This window comes from Strix aluco, chromosome 11 (genome assembly GCF_031877795.1).
Source record: "Strix aluco isolate bStrAlu1 chromosome 11, bStrAlu1.hap1, whole genome shotgun sequence".
Taxonomy (NCBI): domain Eukaryota; kingdom Metazoa; phylum Chordata; class Aves; order Strigiformes; family Strigidae; genus Strix; species Strix aluco.
The window spans coordinates 20144366-20167389 of NC_133941.1; the positions used below are offsets into that span (position 1 = coordinate 20144366).

The 23024-nt window shown below is 40.9% G+C and overlaps 2 protein-coding genes across 2 annotated transcripts in view; both read left to right on the plus strand.

Annotated features, from left to right (window-relative positions):
* The first annotated feature begins 14354 nt into the window (after positions 1 to 14354).
* LOC141928412 (protein BTG1-like) lies at positions 14355 to 15692 on the plus strand. Its single transcript, XM_074836577.1, has 2 exons — positions 14355 to 14539; positions 14720 to 15692. The coding sequence occupies exons 1-2, from the start codon at positions 14422 to 14424 to the stop codon at positions 15070 to 15072; spliced, it is 471 nt and encodes a 156-aa protein (XP_074692678.1). The 5' UTR covers positions 14355 to 14421; the 3' UTR covers positions 15073 to 15692.
* A 5093-nt stretch (positions 15693 to 20785) lies between these two features.
* The window catches only part of IPPK (inositol-pentakisphosphate 2-kinase), a 49784-nt gene continuing 47545 nt past the window's right edge, over positions 20786 to 23024 (plus strand). Inside the window, exon 1 of the mRNA XM_074836583.1 lies at positions 20786 to 20843. Coding sequence (XP_074692684.1) covers positions 20811 to 20843 — 33 coding nt within the window. The 5' untranslated portion in view covers positions 20786 to 20810. The remainder of the gene's footprint in view (positions 20844 to 23024) is intronic.

A 23024-nucleotide genomic window follows, 5' to 3' on the forward strand; every position in this document is an offset into this window, starting at 1 on the left:
CCTGTCTGAAGGGGTGAAAATCCCCATCTGGTTCTGGTTCCGATTGTCTAAATATTGTGGGTTTGGGTCCCACCCAGTCTGAAACTGGTATAGGGGTTTGAGTCCCCTCTGGGAGGATTGTGGGTTCGAGTCCCACCTGTTGGTTTTGGTAATTTTGAATTACGTGCTTTGTTTACTGGATTATGATTTTTGGATTACATGCGTTGCTCACTGGATCATGGTTTCTGACTTTGTGCATTGGATTACAGTCGTTTGCTTTGTATATTAATAAGGTTTAACTATGATGGGTGCAAAACAATCTAAAAATAATATTTTGAAAAAGTCTCCATTACGATGTATTTTAAGGAACTGGAAACAAATAGCTGAGTCCCCTTTGGGTCAATACACTAAGCTGTGTATTGTAGTTCTGTGTTAGGTTATTGGTTTGTGTTGTTATTGTACTATTTTGGTTTGTGTGTTATTTTTGTGATGGGTTCTGTCCAGTCACAGGATGGAGAAATTCTAAAGGCTGGTCCTTTAGGCTGCATACTGAAACACTGGAAAGATCGGGGGGGGGGGGAACCATTGACCCGAAAGAAACTGGTTGAATGTTGTAATCATTGCTGGCCCTTATATACTTTAGATGATCAGGAGAAATGGCCCAAGACCAGAAGTATAAACTATAATAGTGTATTGCAATTAATGTTGTTTTGTAGATGTGAAGGAAAATGGAATGAGATGCCGTATGTGAATTTGTTCTTTGCATTGTGGGATAATTATGATATGCGTAAGAAATGTGGTTTGATTATAAGTGAAGGTGGTGTATTTGCACTAAAGGCATAAAATAAGAAACGGCCTAAGTGTTGTTTTCAGCATATAGCATTGGCAGGCGATGCAAAGGAGAAATGAGCAGGAAATGGCAGCATGGGGCGAAAGAGGGGGGGTGAGTAGAAGGCAAAGGGAACAAAATGATAGTGACTCGGATAGTTTCAATGAGGAAGAAGGTTTCAGTCCAGTGCCGGGTAGGGCTAGCTGGGGAAATGTTCAGAACATAGAAGCCTCTCTCAGACAAGCGGTAGGAACGGATAGATCAGTTGAATAAAGGTGCCATTTTCAATATCAGATTTAATGAATTGGAAGGAGTCTGCTGGATCTGCCTGAGGAAAAGAGAATGGTGCTGGAAAAAGCTCAGGAGGAGGAAGAGAGGCTAAATACAAGGGATGGTCCAGATCGTTTTATGCCAGCACAAGAGCCAGACTGGAATCTAAATACAGGGTGGGGTAGATTGATGAACAGTATCAACAGTTGACTACTTTGTTTGTAGGTCAGTCAGCACCAGATATAAGAAGAAAGTTACAAAAGTAGAGGGCATGTCTGGAATGTCAACATCTCAGTTAACAGAAAATGTTGCAATTTTAGCAACTGCATTTGCTTAAACACAAACCTCCTCTGGGGGAAGAGGTTTCCAGAGAGGATGAAGAACAGGAGGAAATATGGAAAATAGAATTCCCCTGGGAAGGGATCAGTGTGTGATCTGTGAGGGAAAGGGACATTAGAAAAATAAATGCCCAAAGAGACAATCAGTTAATTGGATACCCCTGTCTGCACCCGTTCCAGAGGCAGACTTATGATTGGTACGGAAAACTCAGATTGACGGGGACTGAGGGTTTGAGGAATTAAAACTCCCCAGCCAAACCCCTGGTTTCAGTTAAACTGGAGAATGAGACAGTTAAATTCCTAGCTGAGAGGCAACATATTTGGTTTTAAATACAAAAGAATTTGAATTTAGTGATAAAAAATCCAGATTATTGGTGTGACAGAAAAGTCAGAAACTTGGCCTCTTTTTAAGCCCCTCAAATTTAAAATAGGGAAACAATGGATGACACATCAATTTTTGTATCTACCAGGGGCACCTAAACCACTGTTGTGACGAGACCTTTTGGAGAAACTTGAAGCAGAAATAAAATTTAAAGATAGGGAGCTAGAAATATTTGTACCTGAAATTAAATTTGTCCAAGCGTCAGTATTGTTACAGGAAGAGCGGAGTTGAGAAAGAAAAATTCCTCCTGAAATAGAGGATGCAGTGATACCAATAGTATGGGCTGGTGAAGTACCTGGAGCATCCAGATGTGCCAAACCAGTAAAGGTAGATCTTAAACCAGGATCAGCTGTGGAAAAATTGAAACAATATCCCCTAAAGTTAGAAGCAAGAGAAGGGCTGTTATCCATTATGCAAAAATTTCTTAAATATGGGTTACTTAAGGAATGTGAATCTAGATATAATACTCTGATTTTGCCAGTTAAAAAGGCAGATGGGAAAAGTTATCGATTGGTACAGGATTTAAGAGCAATCAACCAAATTGTACAGGATATCCATCCTGCAGTGGCAAATACATATACATGGTTAACAACCCTCACTGAGGAACAGGATTGGTTCACAGTCTTTGACTTGAAAGATTTCTGCGTTCTGCTCGACAGTAAAATTCAGGAGCTCTTTGCTTTTGAGTGGGAAAATCCAGAAACAGGAAGAGAAACACAATATACCTGGACGGTTTTACCTCAAGGCTTTAAGAATAGCCCGACGATCTTTGGAAATCAATTGGCAAAAGAGTTGGAAATTTGGAGAAAAGAAAATCACCAAAGAACTATATTACAGCATGTGGATGACATTTTGATTGCAGCAGAGACTGAGGAACAATGTCTTGCCCGGACCATAAACCTTTTGAATTTCCTGGGCATCAGTGGATACTGGGAGTCAAAGGACAAGGCCCAAATTGCCCAAGAATCGGTTACATATTTGGGATTTGAAATCCTGAAAGGCCAGAGACAGATGGGATCAAGTGCAAAGAGGCCATCTGCCGCCTTCCTGAGCCGAAAACTTTGAGAGAATTACAGGCATTCTTGGGAATGGAGGGATGGTGCTGCCTATGGATCATTAACTGTGGATTACAGGTGAAACCTCTATATGAGATGTTAAAAGATTCCCACAATGGGTATCTTGATTGGACTGATAACAGCAGAACTGCATTTAAGCAATTAAAGTGGGCCTTGAAGGAAGCACCCGCCCTTGGACTACCACATCTCACACAGTCTTTTGAACTTTTTACTTATGAAAGAAGGGGTCTGGCCTTGGGTGTCCTGGAACAGTTCCTTGGGACACAGCAAGGAGCTGTTGTGTATTTCTCCAAACAATTGGGTAATGTGAGCCAGGGTTGACCTGGCTGTCTTAAGGCAATAACAGCGACAGTGTTGCTAATCCAGGAAGCCTGCAAGTTTACTCTGGGGCAAAAGATTACTGTAGATGTTCCACACATGGTGGTTACTGTGTTAGAACAAAAAGGGGGGGATTGGCAGGCTCCCAGCTGCATGTTAAAATACCAAGTGGTGTTGCTAGAACAGGACGATGTTCATCTTAAAACCACCTCAGTTGTTAACCCTGCTGTGTTTCTCTTGACTGATCAAGTAGAAGGAGTGCCAGAGCATGACTGTTTGCAGACTATCGAAGAAGTCCACTCCAGTGGACCAGACCTCAAGGACACCCCATTAGAGAACCCGGACTGGGAGCTGTACACCGATGGAAGCAGCTTTGTTCGAGATGGAAAGCGAATGTCCGGGTGTGCCATAATCACTGTTGAAGCTGAATTAATAGCCCTCAAGAGAGCACTAGACCTGAGTGAAGGAAAAGGAGCCAACATATGGACAGATTCGAAATATGCCTTTGGGGTAGTCCACACCCACGAGGCTATTTGGAAAGAAAGAAGGTTGTTATCGGCACAAGGAACTGTGATTAAACATGTCCCCCAGATCCAAGAACTACTGGAAAGCATTCAAAAACCAACAGCAATTGCAGTTATGCGTTGTAAAGCCCATCAGACAGATAAAACCGCACCGGAACTGGGTAATCAGTTGGCAGATAAAGCTCCAAAGCAGGCTGCAGAAAAAGGCATCCTAGCCCTGGTACCTGATTAAGAAATAATTTTACCAGACACACCACCCAAATATGATAAAAAGGATGGTAAGTTGATAATTAAATTACAGGCCAAGGAGCAGGTGAATGGGTGGGCCATTATGCCCACCGGACAGTAATTATTCCACCCTCCTTGATAAAAGAAATTGCTAGGAAAGAACATAATAAAGTGCATTGGGGAACAGAGAATTTGGTGAAACACCTTTAGAAAATGATTATGAGCAGAACTATGATGGAAATTATTTGGTCCATTACAGAAAAGTGTGATGTCTTTACGGACCAGGTATGAGTCTATTAGCTATGATGGTTACAAATCTGGAATTGATGGAAGTAACAATTATACAAATCACCGAAATGAGAAAACTTTTATAGGTTGCTTTCCTGGCTGCAATAGAAGAATGTCATACTGGCAACCAGGTACTTCACATGTCCCGGGTTATTCTGGTCTTTCTGTCCCAGCGGGCAGTGGCTGGTTTTGGCTGTGTGGAAATAATGCTCTTAAAGTTTTACCCCCTAATTGGCAAGAAACATGTACTTTAGGAGCTGTAGTGCCTAATCTAACAATAGTTAGTAATTTGGATCAACAAAAAGGGTGGATTAGAACTTTGTTCAAACGAGCTAATAAGTCCCATAATGCAATTGTGGATAGACCCACAAGATTTCACAGCTTTGTTAGATGGTTTCTCCCATGGTTGGGAGTAAGTGAACTAGAAAAGACTATAATAAACATTTCAGCAACAATAGAACAAATTGAAAACAGGATGATAGATATAATACAAGCTCAACAAGTTGAAATTACTAGCTTGTTCAAGATGGTTTTGCAAAATAGAATGGCTCTCGATTTGTTACTGGCCTCTCAAGGGGGAGTCTGCACTGTGATAAACTCAAGTTGTTGTATGTACATAGATCAGTCAGGAAGGATAATCATGGACATAAATGAGATTTGGAAACAAACTGAACAACTTCACAGGATTTCCATGGATAATACCTCATGGGGATTTGAAGAAATTTGGAATAAACTAACTTCATTTCAACATGGGTTACCCAATTTGTCCCAGTTAAAACAATTGTTCATGTTGATTTTATTCATTGTCGCAATATGTATAATTACATGTATAATGATCCAGTGTAGTTATTGTTTACAAATGTGCTATGACAAGATGATCTGGATTTGAGGGATAATGCTGAAAAGCACTATACCCTCAAAAGAAAAGGAGGGATTGATACCAGGGGACTGGAACCAAGGACTCATTTGCAAAACAAACTAGCTTATCTGTAAATAACAAAATGTACGCTTCTCAGTTTAGACTCCCCGACAGTAGATAACAGGATGCTTCAGTGTCTGGACAAGGAAAATTGTGGCTTTGAACAAGTCCAGGCCAGGCTCTATTTTGGCAATCAGCCTCCAGGAAAAGTGAGCATCCGCAGAGTGAAGGTTCAGCCAAAGGACACAGTGAGGAAGACTATAATTTGCCACTAGAGACCACCAGAGGACCACCGACTCATTGAGATTAGCAGAAGTGAGCATGCACAAAGTACTAGTGCATGTTAACTAGTTCTAGGAAAAGTATGAATATATGAATGAATCGGTGGAAATTTAATGAATATGGATGAAATGCTTTCAATAGAAGGTGTGTAGTGTTAGAATCGGTGCACTCACCTTTGTGAAATTATTTGTGTGTGCACCCAGCACTGCAGTAAAGAAAGCCTGCTCTTTAAAACTCCAAAATGAGTTTTAGAGAGTTTCTTCCACCGGTGTTTCGGTATCAATTGCAGTCCTAATCTAATACTTAAGTCTATAAAACTGCCCATTACAAAAAAAGACACCTTGTCCTATAATATTTGCCTTCATTAGTATTGCTGCAAAGGTAGTAATCAGAGTAATTTTTCACTTGCTCTGCTAAATCATTGGCAACCATGTTGTTTACTGGTTAAACCTTTAGTTGCTTTAGCAAAGAAAATGGGATCTTAAGTAGGTTATTTTTGTGGGGTTTTTTTCCAAATGAAGTGGGGTAAGTAAGAGATAATAGTGACAGGGAAGTGCAATATTTGCAAAAGTTCTCTACTAAAAACCTGCTATTAATTTACTGCTTTAACTTGCTTTTGTAATCATATCTTAGTCTGTTTTAAAAATCTGTATAAAGTGGATTGAAAAATGTACTTTCCAGCTGATGTAAGCTCTGTATAACTTAGGTGGGTGTGGGGTCACAGCTATGTGGATAAACTTTAAGTGTACACTAGACAATAGTCTTGCAGCACACTTTTAAAGCAGGGTTAGTAACATTTTTTCAGTGCTGTAAATCAGTTTACAGTGACAAACACTGTGCTGTTCATATGACATATTTCCAGTTCTGTTGGAGAATTCTGAGTTCTTTTGCTCATTCCTGTTTCACTCTCTGTACAGCAAAAAAAAGTTTTAGTAGATTGTAATTTGCTTTATCTATGCACTGTGCTGGCATAAGCAGCAGTAGCCCATGAACAGCCAGTAAGGCCGAAGGAAAGCTCTGAGGATCAGCGGTCCCAGCTCTGCTGTCTCATCCCAGATTCTCTGCTAAAGTGAGAGCAGGTGATCCCTCTGAACGTAAGCAGGTAGTACAGCTGCATCTCATCAGCACAGATGCACATAGACAGGGCAGTCGCAGAGGGGAAGAACACTTGTATCACTTTAGTTCAGAGGTACTGGCTTAAGATTTTGTTGTTTTATTCATTAGTGTACCAAATTGGGAAATTATAGAGTGATTTAATGCTTATATCATTATTTGTGTTTTGTAATATTTTTTTACTCCTTGTTGTGGCAATGGTAGCGTAATGTTTGTCTTTGTAGTCAGAAAAGAAAAATGTAGTTCTTACTTTTAAGAATGGTTTTATGTTATTATGTTTTGAGAGAGATGCTTCTATGAGATAGAGTAAAACCAAAATTGCTTGTTTTGTTTAAAACCTCAGCTTGCAGGTTCTAGTGCTCTGTTTCAGCTGTCCATGTTTGCAGAGACATGTATTGAAAGCTTAGTTAAAGTAATCTAAAAGGAATTTGATTTAGACTTTACTCAGTCTTAATGCTAAAAAAATGAATAGGCTTGTGCTACCATTATTATTACTGATTTTTTGTTATTACCACTTCTACTTTTAAATAACAATATACTGTATAAGTGATATAACTGCAGTTTTACTTTGTCCTTTTCCTGTAGCTGAAGTTGAGGAAAAATGGAATGATAGAATACTTGCACATGCTTTTTTTTTAAAGCAAGATAAACCAAGATACTGACTCTGTTTTCCTCTCCTCTGAGTGTTCCTGCTAAAGATGCCTGCAGATGAACAGAATAACAACAAAGTAAGTCTGAGTTGATGAGCTAAAAAATTCTCTGTGAAAGAAGGTTATATGTGTGGTAGTTGTTGCAGGAGTTACGTAGCTGTCACCCAGTCCATGTTAGGAATTACACAGATGCTACCTCCACAAGGCTCAGCCCTAGGCTCCTGCTCAAAGATGAGTCACCAATCTGCTGAGTAAATAAGTGATTTATTTAGCCAACAGCAGAGCAGCTTGAGCTGGATGCCTCCAAAGAGGGACCCTTACTGCAGGTTGTGCACCCCAATTATACCATTACAGACAGATTTCCTGGAATGTACTGTCCATCACCTGATCCCTAAGTCCAATCACGTAATTCTGGTCAGTGGTCTCTTGATTTCTTACTAGTTTTCTTGGCCACTAGGCTGGCTGCCTTCTGAAGTTACCTTATTCCCTTGGAATTGTTTTTTTGGTCCTTTTCATCATTCTGCATGCATCTGCTTGTTTCAGCTAGTTTTGTATCTGTAACATTAGTTTTATCAAAAAGTTTACTCTTGGTCAGCTTTTGCAGCCTAAGGCTTCAGCTACTTTGGTTTCTAGTGGTAAGCAAGGTTTTCAACAGCTGTGGTAACTTACCTGCTTCTGCTGTCTGTGTGATGAGGCTTCTTAACCCTCAAAGCCATAGCAATCTTCCAGCAAATGAAAAAAAACCAAACAACCAAACCCTAGAAGATTGTGGGTTTTCCCTCTGTGTATGAGTACTTAAAATTTGTTTCTAAGGAAAAATAACATATTTCAATGGCTACTGCTAAATTGTGCTGCTACTGTGTTTCCAAATAGTTTAGTTACTGTCTCCAGTGCTGTTATTGGAACACCCAGTACTCTCCAGAACAGCCTATTTATATAAATGGTTGGCTTGATAATTGGCAAATAACTAGTTTCCTGATGAACCCTTCTCAAGTTTTAAATACTACTGCCTGTGGCACCATTTTCTGGCAGGGGATGAAAGTCAAACCATTACGTATCTATTGATTTCTTTTTGTCTTTCTGTGGCTTGCTTACCTTGAGCCTTAAATGTAAAACTCGCCAAGGAGAATACAAGAAATCAAAGTGTGACTTTTAACGCTACCTGACAACTGTGGCATCTTTTTATTTTTACAGCCAGACCTTCTTACCTTCCTATTTCAGTTGAATGTTCTACTTAGGACTAGCAGATCCAGGTGCCAGACCTCAATCCAGCAAGCATTAATCTGTGCTGGCAGTGTTATAACATTAACTTTTAACTCTTGCAGTATTTTTAACTACCTTTCATTTGCTTGCTTAAAGAGCTTTTCTATTCTAATATTAAGTTTCTCACAAATGAATTAAAAACAGATCCCTTAATGTCTGTCCTGGCTTTAGCAGAACCTTGTCTGACTGGCAGTAAAATCAGACTGTATATAATTGGGAATTTGTGTGTATGTTCATATGGGCACATGCAGCTTGGAAGGGGGAAGCTCTTTAGCATAATTAAGCATGCGTTCTGCTGATTGAGGATGCCAATTAAACTCTGACACTAGAGTGAAAAGAGTAGGCTGATTTTACTGTTAATAATTAAGTACTACAGAAAATAAGTAGTAAGAAAAATACAGAATAGTACACTTATTACTACATAGAGTTAAGCAAGGTAATGCACCTAATCGTCACTACACAACAGGGAGAATAGTGCTTAAGAACAATACATCACCACTTGTATACGTTACCAACATCCAGATCCACAGTTGCTGGTGAGCCCTGGTTGCAGTGAGGATTTGGAGAGCCTTTCCCTGCAAGTGGGAAGTCCTACATGATGTGTCCATCCATAGGTGAGTCATCTGAAGTTGCAGCAAGTGGGTCCAGCCTTATATACCAAAAACCAGCAAGCCAGAATAACTTGCACCTTTGTTTTCAGTGGAAGCATCTGGTTTCATCCTCCTGTTGGATTCCACCCAAAGCCTGGCCAGGGCTCAGGGGGAAAAACCAAGGGAGTTTCTAACAAGGCCAAACACTTGGGTTCTCAGCCTTGAACGCTGCTAAACAAGGGTAGTTGGATACACATTCCCACAGCGTTTCATCTTCACTACTAATTACATTTTGTCTAAACTACATCTTTCACTAGTGAGCATACATATTTCATTAATGATCAGATACTAATAATTAACGCTAATGGTAATACAGATTTTACTAATTAGCAGATACTAGTAACGGATAATGTTTGGTTGTGAGGTTCATCTAGAGGTCAACTTTGTTTTGGGGCCTATTATTCAGGCCCTAGCAGTACAGCATGGAGTTTAATATCTGATGTCTGGATTTGTACAGTTCTTAGTGCTGTTAACAGTAATGTTATGTTTATTCTGAATACTAGTAAGGATTTCATAACTTCAATGCAAGTGGTGTTTCTTTGTCCGCTATTTTAATGAATCTGGAAATGAGTAGCTGTCTCACTGCATTTGTGATAGTGCTATTGGGGTGTTGGAAGCTTTGAAGTGATGCAGTGTAGATATGGTAGGGGAGCCCTGTATTTCACAGATGAAAGGGAAGGGGTGTGAATAAGGTGGGAAAGTGTTTGGGATAAGTACCTGACAGAATGTGCAGACTAAACCTAGAGCTTAAAGCAATGGTAAAATTTTGTTGTGTAGGAATAGATCAAGAGTCTAGATGAAGTTAAAAAAAAAAATAAATGCAGGCTTACTCTCTTTTATTGCTGTGACATCTTAACTGGCAAGTGATGATTGTGTCTGCTCAAATGTAGGGTGATACAGCCCATGTGTAGATTGCTTTACTAGTGAAGTCTCCAAGGCTGGAGAGTTGGGGTTTGTGTTCTGATTCTCAAAACACTGAATAAAACAAGACTGAAGTAATTGGATGACTAATATGCCCAGGTACCAGCAGAGATTTTTTTTTTTTCTTTAGAGCTTAGTTTCAAAAGTTTGAGGAACTGAAATGCAACTGGACTTCAGTGAAAATGTGTTCTAATAAAATAGCATCTTGATCTAGACCTGTGACTTGATTAGGAGAGTAGGTTGTCTAGTGCTAACAGCTGTGAGTAAGAGAAAGCACCGAAATCTGCTCTTTTCTTGAAGAGAAGGTGAAATAAGATTTTTTTTTTTCCTTGTTTGATAAAAATCTCTTTGGTTAAACTACAAAATGGCACACAGAATTATGCTTTAGCTAAGCCATGAAGCGGGAGTGTCAAACCAGGTGATAGCATCTGAGTTTTGGACAAATGTCTATAGTTTTGTCATTTGAGGTTCTTGGCCCTTCTGTCTTGGCCAGTTGGTTACTATTAGAGGAAAGGGAGGGCAAGAAATATTAATCATTTTCATTGAGTAACATCAAGTAAGGAGGCACTACATGAGTTCTAATGTTGTCATACTGTTACAAATAATTTTGTCCAAATTGGATAGGAACTTGCTTTCTTGAAGTAGATTTTTCTACACAGAATGAGTCTGAAGAAGCTTTAACTTCTTGTAATGACACTTTTGTTTGACTGTTTCAACATGGCAGAATCTAGCAAAAATAAACTGTTGGGAGTGAACTGTAATTTGCTCATAGGTTAATGAACAAACCATGTGTCCTGCTATTGCAGGTGACTGGGCATTCCCCTGGGAACTCTTCCTGTGGGGGTAAGGTTTGGTTCTGACAAGCTGTTCTCCTGTAATTACAGCCTTGATGACTTCTGACCCTTAGATTAAAGGGACAGAGGTTTGGGGAAAGTTCCTGTAAATTGTCAGCCTGTGTTAAGCAGGTTGCTAATAACAGCTAAAACAGTAGCTGACTGAGTTTTTTCTTCACACTTCTATTGATGAATGAACATTATTTGGTAGTCTCTAAATAACAGTAAAATTGGATCTAATTTTTAAAGGTCTGCAGGCAAGGCTTTTTTCTCCTCTTAACTCCCTGGTTATGGCTTTTGCAGCTCATGAACTAAAGGTGGATGTCAGGTTCTTAAAACTGACAGGCAAGAAAGGGGAAAAGGATTAAGATGTGCAGTAGGGAAAACAAGACATTGCTTAGTTTTGTCAAAGATGAGATCCCTCTGAAGAAGGGGTCTCTGGTTCTCTGGTGCATGGGAGTCCTTGGAGAAGAATAAAGGAGCCGTTAGCTCTCTTTTAACAAAAGAGAATATAAAGTCTTAGAACCTAACCAACTGTGTAAAGAAATCAACATTTTTTTTTTTCCAAAGTGGCTTTAAAACACAAAACCAGTGAAGAGAGAAGATGTATTTAAATAAGGCAAGGAGACAAAAAATGGTTGGGGCATTTCATGACCTTTTGAAGGAAGACTGCTTTTTGAGAAGTATGTTCAGTTATGACTGCAGGCAGTCCTCGTGATGAACTCCTGACCTTAGTCACTGTTCTTAAAAAAAGTGATTGGAGGAATCGCTTGTGTACAGAACTTCAAGTTTGAGGGGAAAAAAAAAAAATTGTGTTTAGTCTCTGAACTAGAGAGGAAGCTTTTTGTGAACTCAGGGAATCTTAGCTATACCTAGCATAGCCACTTTTTAGAAGCTTTAAAATAGCTGAAGAATATTGTCACTGCACTGAAGGTGGGAAGGTCAAGGCTGAGTCAGCATCCACATCCCTGAAACTGTTGTGAAGCTCAGCTGACACTTGGCAGTTGTGCGGAGGAAGTGAGTCTCTTGGGTTATGGACAGAATTACTGGCTTGGAGCTCTTGGGGAAACTCACTTGCCAGGACAAGTGTCATCAAGACAACGGTCTTATCATAAAGAGATGAATTGTAGTTATTCCTCAAACTCAGCAGTGATGACACTAATGAGTGAACAGCAAAGTTTCTTGTCTCAAACAAGCCATGTCTTTTATTCATCAGAATAATACAAAGTTTGTGCCAACACAAACTGTTCAACCAAATGTTTCCATAGCTCAAACCTTTATGCCCTGCAGAAACGCTGCTCAGAGTCCGGCCGTTTGTGTTCCTCTTGGTGAGGTCTGCAGTGGGACCTGTGGGGCCAGCGGAGAAGCTCGGTACTTGGTGTGCTGTACGTACAGCTCTTCTTATGCGCAACTGAGCATTAGGCTTGTATTTATTTCTAACAACGAAAATCTTTTCAGACTGGTATCTCACTTAAAAGATGTAGCTCAGTACTCTAAATACAGGCCAAAGACATATCTGTTCACTGAAATACATTTGACAACAAATTTTACTGTGTAGTCCATGCACTAAGCAGAATTCAGTGAACTCCTGCATGTATTCTTCAGGTGTGCCGAATTCCCAGCCACTAACAGGTAAACAGGCTTTCAAAAGAAAACTGATGCTTTTTGGACCACCTCTTTTCCTGAAAATAACCTGTAGTTTCTTGCATCAGTCTTACCGAAAACTGGTTTTGTGCTTAGCTAAACAAGGAGGGGGTATTGTTAACACTTCTTTGCTGTTTTGCCATGTGAGAGCACCTTGGCCTTGGAGCTGTACCATCTAAAACGAGATGGCGGGAGATTTTTACCTTTTGCTTGTATTGGGTCTTGAGAAACGAGCGTGAAAAGGGCACAAGGCAAGATAACGGTGACGGCTGCCTGGACTGGGGTTAGTGATGGAGTGGGTGTCCTGAGCGATCAGGACTAATGGAATGGCCGTGCGGGGCTGTCAGTAGCCTGGGGTGGACACGTGGCACGGGTGGGAGCAGCGGCGTTCAGGGGAGCACGGTGCGGTCAGGACAGCACACGTGCATTCAACCAAGTTAAGCAGGAGTGTCGATCTGCATGAAGATAGGGAGGCTCTACAGAGAGACTTGGATAGATTGGATCGGTGGCCAACGTCAACGGGATGAGCTTCAACAAGGCCAAGTGCCAGGTCCTGCCCTTGGGCCACAACAACCCCCTGCATGGCTACAGGCTTGGGGAGGTGTGGCTGGAGCTGTCTGGAAGAGAAGGATCTGGGGGTTCTAATTGACAAGCAGCTGAACATGAGCTGGCAGTGTTTCCAGGTGGCCAAGAAAGCCAACGGCACCCTGGCTTGGATTAGAAATAGTGTGACCAGCAGAAGTAGGGAGGTGATAGTCCCCCTGTGCTCTGCACTGGTGAGGCCACACCTGCAGTGTTGTGTCCAGTTTTGGGCACCTCAATCCGAGAGAGATCTCGAGGTGCTGGAGCGAGGGCAGAGGAGGGCAACGAAGCTGGTGAAGGGCCTGGAGAATAAATCCTGTGAGGAGCGATTGAAGGAGCTGGGACTATTTAGCGTGAGGAGGAGAAGGCTGAGGGGAGACCTCATCACTCTCTACAGCTCCCTGAAAGGACGTTGTAGAGAGGTTGGTGCTGGTCTCTTCTCACAGGTGGTGACAGAACAAGAGGGAACGACTTTAAACTGCAACAGGGGAGGTTCAGACTGGACATGAGGAAAAAATTTTTCACAGAAAGAGTGGTCAGACAGTGGAATAGGCTGCCCAGGAAGGGGGTGGAGTCACCATCCCTGGATGTGTTTAAGGGTCGTTTGGATGAGCTGTTGGGGGATGTGGTGTAGGGGAGAACTTTGTAGAGTCGGGCTGAGGGTTGGACTCGATGATCCCAAGGGTCTTTTCCAACCTGAATGATTCTATGACTTGTCGATGCTGTCGGGCTGTGAACAGGAGCTCAGGGGGAGGCGCAGGCACCGGGGCCGCCCGCTGCCGGAGGGGGGGGTCCGTCTGCGGCGGCGGAACAGAAGCACGGGCGGGGCGGGACGCGCCGCAGGGCCGCCCACCGGCCCGCTCCCACGGGCGGCGCGGCTGAGCGTGGCTACTGCCCCTTCCGTTACGCGCGGCGGCCCCGGCGTCGCGCCCGGCGGGGAAGGCTCCGGCGCTCGGCCCGGGCCCGGCCCCGCCTCGCCGCTCCCCGCCGCGGCGCCGGAGGGGGGGGGGGGAGGAGAGGAGGGGGCGTGTCCCGCCCCGCCCCCCCGGCGGGCAGGCCCCGCCCCTCCGCCAACAAAACAAACACGGCCCGGCCCGAGCGCGGCCCAATGACCGCGCGCAGCCGCCGGGGCCGCCCCGCCCCGCGCCCGCCGCCGCCAATGGGGCCTCGTCCTGCCCGCGGGGGCGGGGCGCCGCCGGGCGACGCGGCTGTTGCGCGGCGCCGCCATTGGCCGGAGGCGCGGGGGCCGGGCCGGGGCGGGCGCGGCGGCGCTGGCAGCGGGCCGGGACGGCGGCGGCAGCGGCGGGGAGGTGCGCGCCGGCCGGGGCGGCCATGAGGACCGAGATCTCCACGGCGGCGGCGTTCGTCACCCGCCTCCTACGGGCCGCCGGCGGTATCGGCGAGGAGCAGCTGCGGTGCTTCCGGGAGTGCCTGCAGGAGGCGCTGCGCGGTGAGCGGGGGCGGCGGGAGCTCGCGCGGCGGGGGCGGGGGGGGGCCGCCACGGCCCGGCCGGTCGCCGCCGCCGCTGCCCCGCGGAGCGGGGGAGTCCGGCGGAGCGCAGCCTCCGCGGGGCTGAAGGGCGGTGGGGCTCTGGGGCCGCGGTAAAGCTCCTCTTTGTTCCCTCCCGCAGAGCACTACAAGCACCACTGGTTCCCCCTGGTGCCCTCCAAGGGCTCCGGGTACCGGTGCATTAGGATCAACCATAAGATGGACCCCTTGATAGGAAAGGCAGCGGGGATGATTGGACTGAGCCACGAGAGACTCTTCCAGCTCTTACCCAGCGAATTAACTCTTTGGGTCGACCCTTTCGAAGTGTCCTATCGCATAGGTGAAGATGGGTCTATCTGTGTCCTTTACGAAAGTCCCCAGCCTGGTGGGAAGGCGGCCAAACCGCTGGAGAGCAGGACCAGCTGTAAGGAGGAGTGGAGAACTGGCAGATCCAGCCCTTCCAAGAATTACAACATGATGACAGTTTCTAGTTAAAAAGTACAATTCCTTGTACAATGATGTATGTATCCCAGTCTCATGGTAAACTTAGATGTAACTGAGACTCTCAATTTTTTTTTTTCACCCTATAGTCATTGAAGTTGTAGTAGTACTGCCAAGTTCTTTGTGGCCAAGGGCTAATGTATAAAGCAGTTCTTTACACTGCATGTTACTTTCTGGATTGTGTACTGTAAATGCACTGTACAGTCAGTTGATTGTTTTACACATTTATATTTTCAAAGAAGTTTTGGCTATTTGTAATAAAAAGCAATATTGTAGCACTCTTTATGATGGATTTTAGTCAAGATTAACACTTGCTAAAACATTCCTCAATTTGCAGAGCAATAACACGAAGGGGGGTGGGAAACAGATCTAACAAGCGGCACATAAATCTTTCCAGTGATTTGTCTGCACAGACTTCTCTCAGGGTCATTCAAGTTTGGCTGCGAGGCACAAATCACAAAAATAACACTTTATTTTTCCTTTTTCAAAGCATGCATTTATTTGAGGGCTAGATTCCATCATGCCCCAACATTTTGACAAAAAGAATTGGGGAATTCGTTTGTCTTGTTATTTCTAGTTATTGGAGTAGAACAATAAAGACTTGCTCAAACTGCTTTTGACTTGTTGGTTTGGTTTTTTTCCCCCCAGGCTTTCTACACTGCTCTCAAAGCTTACTCTAGCTATTTCTAATCATCACAGTTAGCAAGGTGTAGCTCTGATCATTCATCTTTATATCAGATCACCACAAAATGCTTAGTTTCAGAAAGCTTGCTGGCTGTTTGAGTAGAGCTGAATAGTCTGTAGAGCTGCGTGGGGGTTTTTTCAGTGTGTGCTGTATCAAACTGAGTGGAAGCAAAAGTGCTCTTCTAACATTTGATCTATTGCAAAAAATGCTTGAGTTTATTGAGAAATTGAGTTTGCATTTAAAACTGCAACTTAAAACCATCTAGGAAACCATCGTGAAACACTGATCATCAATACTATGTAACTCTCATGACTTCTGGAAGGTAAAGACCTGCCATTTCTGGCGTCATGTTGAGTTCCTCCTCTAATACCAGTTGGGTGCAAGTTTAAAAGTATCAAATACAGTGGATTTGATGGAATAACAAAGCTGCGTGTTGCTGGTTTATGTGGAGAATCTTCCTACTGATTTCCAGTAAAGGATCCAATTTAGAGAGACTGTGATTCCTATTCTAAGAAGCAATGGCTTGTAATTTAGCAATAGAACACTGCATAGTGTCTAGCATTGCTGGTTTTCTGGTAGCCTGGTGTTTGAGCACAGTTGAATACTTGATGAAAGAGAGCTTTGTCTGGTGTTAGTATGTCAGAAAAAAAAAAACCCCACCCAAAACTTGCACTATGTCAACAACATGGTAAAACATACAGCAAAGGAAGGGGCAAGTCTGGGCAAACTGGAAAGGGTAGAACTCCAGCTCACATAAAGAGGTTTTTTCTTCACGTTAGAAAAAGCTGTGGTTTACTTCTTGCTGTTTGACTTATTATCTTGGAGGCAGGCTTGTCTAGTAGTATTTGTTTAATCTGAATAAAAGGCATAGTGCAATTTTTTTAGTAATTAAAACTTTGTAAAAATGATTATCTGTTTCTAGTCTATCACTCCAGTAAATAAGTTTCTAGGTTACTTTAACAAATGGGTCTTAAAGGTCTTGTGGCAAATTGCCTTTTTATTATACAAGATTGAAAATCAGTTATCATGATATTGTTTTATTCTCTTGGGGAGATAGCATTTTTTCCCTGATAGAATTTTCCCTGATAGAATTACCTGCACTGCATATTTATTTCCTTAGGACCTCTAAGGGACATATTTGACACATTTGTCAGTAATTGAACAGAATAACATTAAATGTGCTAAGGATAAGATGCCCTCTTTGATTAAATTTCATTTGAAAGATAATTGGCCTTGCTGCACATTATATTAACAGCCTGTCTGAAAAGATGTAGTATGAAGTTTTTAGTTTAACAGTGGATTTTACATAGCAGTAAACACTCCAAGTCAAATTAAAGATGTCTTGGGACACAGGGTATGACTTCCAGCTACTGGGTGTGGTTTGACATGAAGTAGGGTGCAGCAGGTTTTTCAGATGTTCTGTTCTGGCCTGGTGTGTCTCGGTGTAAGAGTAGAGAAGAGCCTGGATTACTCCCAGCCATGGTGAATTCTATTGCTTCTTATCTATTAATCCTATCATATTAAATGGGCTATTTCATACGTTATGTAATATCTCAAGTATCCTATGCTCTCTGCAAGTTTGATATTTATCATTGAACAGTACATTTTTGTTAGTGTAATTCAAGTTCAATTTCATATACTTCAGCTACAGGCATAGAGTTTAAGTTACTCTGCAGACAAGCAGGTGGAGGAGACTGGGGAGCTTCAAGAAAATGCACTGAAGCAAATAAAATACTTGAGCTGCAAGTAAATACACTGTAATATCTGTGACATCTAGAACTACATTCCATTGCTTTAAAAAAATGTCAAAGACCTACTAACAGCACAAAGGCTGTTCTGAGGGAACAGAGCTCTTGGTAGTAAGCCAGGGAGGCTGTTATTTGGAGGAGGTAAATAAAATTAACTTTGTGTTTTGCCTAAAAGGTGTAAGTTCTGCATTCTGCCATTGCAACAAACAAGCCAAAATCTTAACGTATTTAAAATTATGTACTTGTCACACAAGACTGACAGCATCTGATCAGTGATGATTTAGAACAGAATGGTTTGAATTCTATAGGAAGAATTAATTATTGCATGCTAGCCTCCTTGAAGCGGTAAAAATACATGGAGGAAGGGTATATTTGTTCTCATGACTGTTTGTATGAGGATGGGTTAACTGTTGTATAAGTAAAGCTGAAGGAAGAAACATTTATAGAGGAAAAAACATCCATTTGCCTGTTTCTCCAAAACGTTGCCTTGCTGCAAAGACGAGTAACATTTGTCTTTCTGAGTTGTAAAATCCAAATGAGACAGAAGGTCCTGTTAGTTTATATAGCCCCTGACAGCTTTTGAGCTGCAATTCCTATACATTGCACCCCTGACTCATTATTCGCACCTAAGAATACAGAGGTGTATAATTTTGATTGGAAACCTTCAAGAGATAAGGGTATTGTCTGTATTTGTTTGAGCTTCTATTACCTTTAGTGTTAGGTAAGCTCAAATATGGAATTTGTTATGTTTTTTAAGTTTGATTTCTAAACATTGATGTCTTTATTTCTTTATCCTCAAGATGAAAGAGCCTTTCAGTATGGCCTCTTGTATGTTGCAATCAAATTAAGTCTGTTTTTTATTTAAAGGATTAAAAAGTTTAAGCTTTTTAAATTTGAGCATAAATAATTTTCTTTGAACTGGGATTTACATACATGCTTTATGCAAACACTCATTCAGTTTTTTAATATGTGCATGAGAATGTGCTCTCAAGAAATGAGTGCAGTGAACCAACTGATCCGGATCGCACCGTTCCCACCATTATTTGCCATTCCTCCAGCACTGACAGTGCTGTGATTTTCACTTCACTGAGAACAATGTAAAATTACTTCAGATCTAGTACTGACATAATTGCTAAATATGAGGCCTTTCACTTAACTCATTTTTAATTTATGTAATGCATTCTTCACTGTTATTTTTGTCTAGAATGCCACGTGCTTTAGGTGAAGTGCCTTATAAAAGCCTAAATAGTGTTACTGCAATTACTCACACAAAGGACAAACCCCAGGTTTGTTTAACAGGGTAGCTTTTCTATAAAACCATGTTGACTGGCGTTAATGATATTGTTCTCCTTTTAATTACACTTATTATGAAGTGAATTAATATTTCATTAATTAACCTCCTTTTTATATTTAATCCATGATTAAAAGTGTTCTAACTCTCCTGCAATTACCAGTTGTTACTTTTTTATATCGGGACACCTACTTTGGAGAAATTTTCGAGTTATTCCCGCATGCATTGAGAATAGACATGAGGGTCCCAGTGATATCCTAAGGCAGTTCTCTCGGGCATTTTTCTAGATCTTGTGGTTATGTTCTTCCTTTTGAAATCTCAAAAATTATTATCTTGATATTATCTGTTTTACTCATGAGTGTTTTGGAAGTATTTCATTATCCTCATATAGTACAAAGTTATCCACATTATCAAATACAGATAGGCAGTATTTATTGAACACTTACAGCTTTTTGCCTCACGTTAGCAATTTTACCGTCTTCATCTTTTCAGTACCAGAATTCATTTATGTGCTGATATATCTTAAAAGGTCATTGCCTTTGCATAGCTGTTTTTCTTAGCTATTTTAACTATGGATTTTTCTTTCACATTTTTAGCTTCCTTCAGATTTTTTGTACTTCACAATAATCCATGTATGTTGGCTTTTTTCTGTTTCACCTTTTTTCCTCTTTCTTCTTACTGGTATGGTAAGGGGTGTGACTCAGAACTTTGATCTGATCTTAATTTCTGCTTTATGTTCTATCAGCGTAAGCATCACTACAGTCATCAGTTTGGCTCTGTGTGATTCCTCCAGGCTGATGCATATTGCCATGGCAGAGTGGGAAGACTTGGGTTTAATAGAGGCATTCTGGTTCTTGAGTAGTAAGGTTGATACTTTTTACTGTCACCGTACTTACTTTTTATAAATTATTTTTTCTTGTGGTGCCAGAATCACTCTTGATAATTTTTATACTGTAAGAGTAATAGGCTCATCTATTTTCATTATTTTCTCTCTGAGGACTGAATTTATTCCAGTAATAACAAGTGATATACTGCTTTGCATTATAAGGCTATGTAAAATTTTTATTGAGAAGTAAACTGCTGATTTTAGCTTGTAATTTGGGTAACTTCTGGGGGGGGCAATATATTTTAATTGAAATGGAATTGCATGAAAGAATCTTTAATCTGCTTGGGAGAATCACTTTGCACTTTGAGATTCAGCTGCCCCTTGTTTGCAATCAGGATCACTAATAGTTCTCTAAAAAGTGTCAGGAAGCAATGAGAATGCAAATTAAACTGTGATTTGTGACAAACTTGGTTTTATCATTGTTTTAAACAATTTGCCCCCAGATTATTGATGGCAGTATTTGTACAGCCTCATTAGCAGAAGCAGCTATATAGTATGTTATTCTCCCCAGTGGTTCTTAAAAATCCAACGAAACAAAAACTGTAAAAGAAGATAAACATCTGTTCAGTTAAATTAAACAGCAAATCTGAAAGACAGAGCTGCAAATACCTCTCCTGATAAAATAATTCTGTTGTGCTTTACTAGGAAGAAGAAAAATTGTATCACAAAATGGTTCTATAATATTTCAAGCAAACCTCTTGTGCTAAATAAATACCCAACTTCGAAAGAAGTTTGTAATCTTGGAGATATGCCAAGTATGAAAGTTCATCTTTGAAATGGAAGACATTTTTAAAAGAAAAATGCATGTATAAAAGTATAAATACAGTCTTTGTAGATGCTGCCATGCAGCAGCTTTGAATATGAACTTTCTAGAGCATAGATTCTTAGAAACTTTAGTTGTAGTTCAGTAGTAGCAAGTACAATCAACTTCATAAAGCAATTTTTACTATATAGCTTTCAAAACTGCAGTATGATGTTTGGGATGATGCAGTGTAGAGCCCAGTCATGCAAACTGTTGTTAAATTGATCATCTTACACAGCTGACATAAGTGACTTTAACCTCAGATGACTGATATTATTTCTGTGTGCCATTCCCAGGATTGTCTGCTACGTGAATGAAGAATGAACAAACACACAAGAAAACTGAAGAAAAAGGTAGGTTGTACCATAAAATACTCCTTAAACTACCTGAACACTGAGCCCCAGTTGTTCCAGTAGTTCTAGGAGGTCAGAGGAGAATGCTGCACAGAAGTAAGGTTGTTGTATCCTCAAACCACTAAACTTACTTCATTTTACACCGAGTGCCAACACGGAACTCACTTTCTTCCACTGGGGCTCTGAGGAGGAAAGGAACTATAAATATTTACAAATATTCATAAATACTTAGAAATTACATTACTTGCAAGACCTAAGCTTTATTTTACATGCTACATATAGGTGAGTAAGGTACTAATGAGTATTCCTAGTGTACAACATCTTTATATGCAATTCTGTTTTAACAGCCGTACATATGTATGATATGAATATGCAATATGAATATGCACTATTATTTATACAGCATCATTAGCATCAATACAGTGTTATGTGAATGTTTCTGTTGCAAATGTGCAACCTGAGGGTTAGATTTGTATAAAGGAACGTGTAGGAATGATGGAAAAGAATATAAACTATAGTGGTTTACGCTTTTATATATCCTTGGAGTGGATTATAACAAAAGCTGACCCCTTAGACTTGCCTTCTCTTACTCTGTGAATTTGGATTATCATGTGTTGTTAGGAAGACTGTAATTCTAAGGTTGCAGAACTATAAATGAAAACAGAATTCTTCTAATCTGTATCATGAGATAACATTTTATTTAGTGCTCAGAATAATGTGTTACTTATCCAAATCCTTTCTTCCAGGAAGTATGCTGAATTTGTTTTTTTTCCTGGGTACACCAGAGGTCATCACATGCATGTGTTTCTTGACTGCATGTTAAAGGTTGATACAAGGGTTTTGTCAAAGGGTTTTTCCTCTAGGGCAGGAAAAAGATGTACAAATACATTGGGAGAGGGTTGTCTTGTACTTTTTGCCTCACAGTGTGATGGGCTGATACTGAAACCAAAGGCATTGAATATTTTGATGTGGCTTGTGAGCTGTTTTTTCAGGTGGTTGAAGTTTGCATGTTAAGACACCAGTCGAGAGTAATTAAATATGTACTTGAATTTAGTAGTAGTGCTGAACATTTAATGTGGAATTAGTATTTTGATGGATGGAGGTTTTGCTGAACAAACTTAATTCAGAATCATGAACTGCAGTATTTATGGAACACTTGATTTTATCATTAGTCTTTTCACTAAATGATGTTTAGCTAGTATGACAGTCTTCAGATTTTTTTTCAATGACTCAATGCTACACATTTGAAGTAAGAGCAGGTTGTTGCTTCTATGGAAGTCAGTAGAATTACTCCCATGTTTAACGTTAAAAGCCTTTTGGCTCAGGCCTAGATGAACATTTCAAGCACTTGCACTGTTTAATTGAGTCCTGTGTATTTGCTTCATAGAGCTCCTTTTAGTTTCTGAAGTATCAAATGAAGATTTAAGCATAGTTGAAACCTTAACTGTTCTGTGAGTCACTTCAGAAAAGAAAATAATTAGTTTGTCTGTGTTAATAGTCTCACAACTGTATGTGTGCGCGATAGATCTCGATGCTATATTCAGGGAAAGCTGTGTGTATTTTCTAAAGTAAACAGATATTTGACTTTTTTTCCACAAGCCTTTAAGATTGATTCTTTTTCTAAATGTGTTCTAAAACACTGAACATTGAACGCTTCGTGGAATGAAAACTGAAGAAGTCTGGGAGCAAAAGTTTGCTGAAGTTAAAGGGCTTCTTTTTAGCTCTGATCCAGAGCAGGCTGTGTATCTATCTCAATTTACATGACTAGGAATCAGAAGAAAAGCACATACAAGACAACTTCTTGTTGCCTTCTCCTCCTCCCTTCTTACTTTTCAGTGGTTCCTCTGTCCTTCAAATAATCTTTTCTCATTAAATTTGCTAAACCTTTGCATCAACATGAAATGAAGATTAAGTTTTATTGGCAGACACCATGTCTTGACAACAATCGTAAGAACTGGAACAGTAACCAGCACTGGAATAAAAAGAGAAGATTAATCCAGAGCTTTTTATGAGGCATTTCTTTCCAGCCTTATTACAGCTCTTTTGTTTTTGTACCAGATTGGCAAGCGTAACACTATACTGCAATGTACCTTTTGTATTCTGTTCTTAGCGGCAATAGCATTTTAAATGACCTGGAAGTTACTTTTGCAAAGAGAATTATCTGTTCCAGTATCACTTCAC

Coding starts and splice junctions, on each gene's coding strand:
- LOC141928412 (XM_074836577.1), top strand. CDS start 14,422: ATGAGGACCGAGATCTCCACGGCGGCGGCGTTCGTCACCCGCCTCCTA. Junction 14,540..14,719: donor CCTGCAGGAGGCGCTGCGCG/GTGAGCGGGGGC, acceptor TCCCTCCCGCAG/AGCACTACAAGCACCACTGG.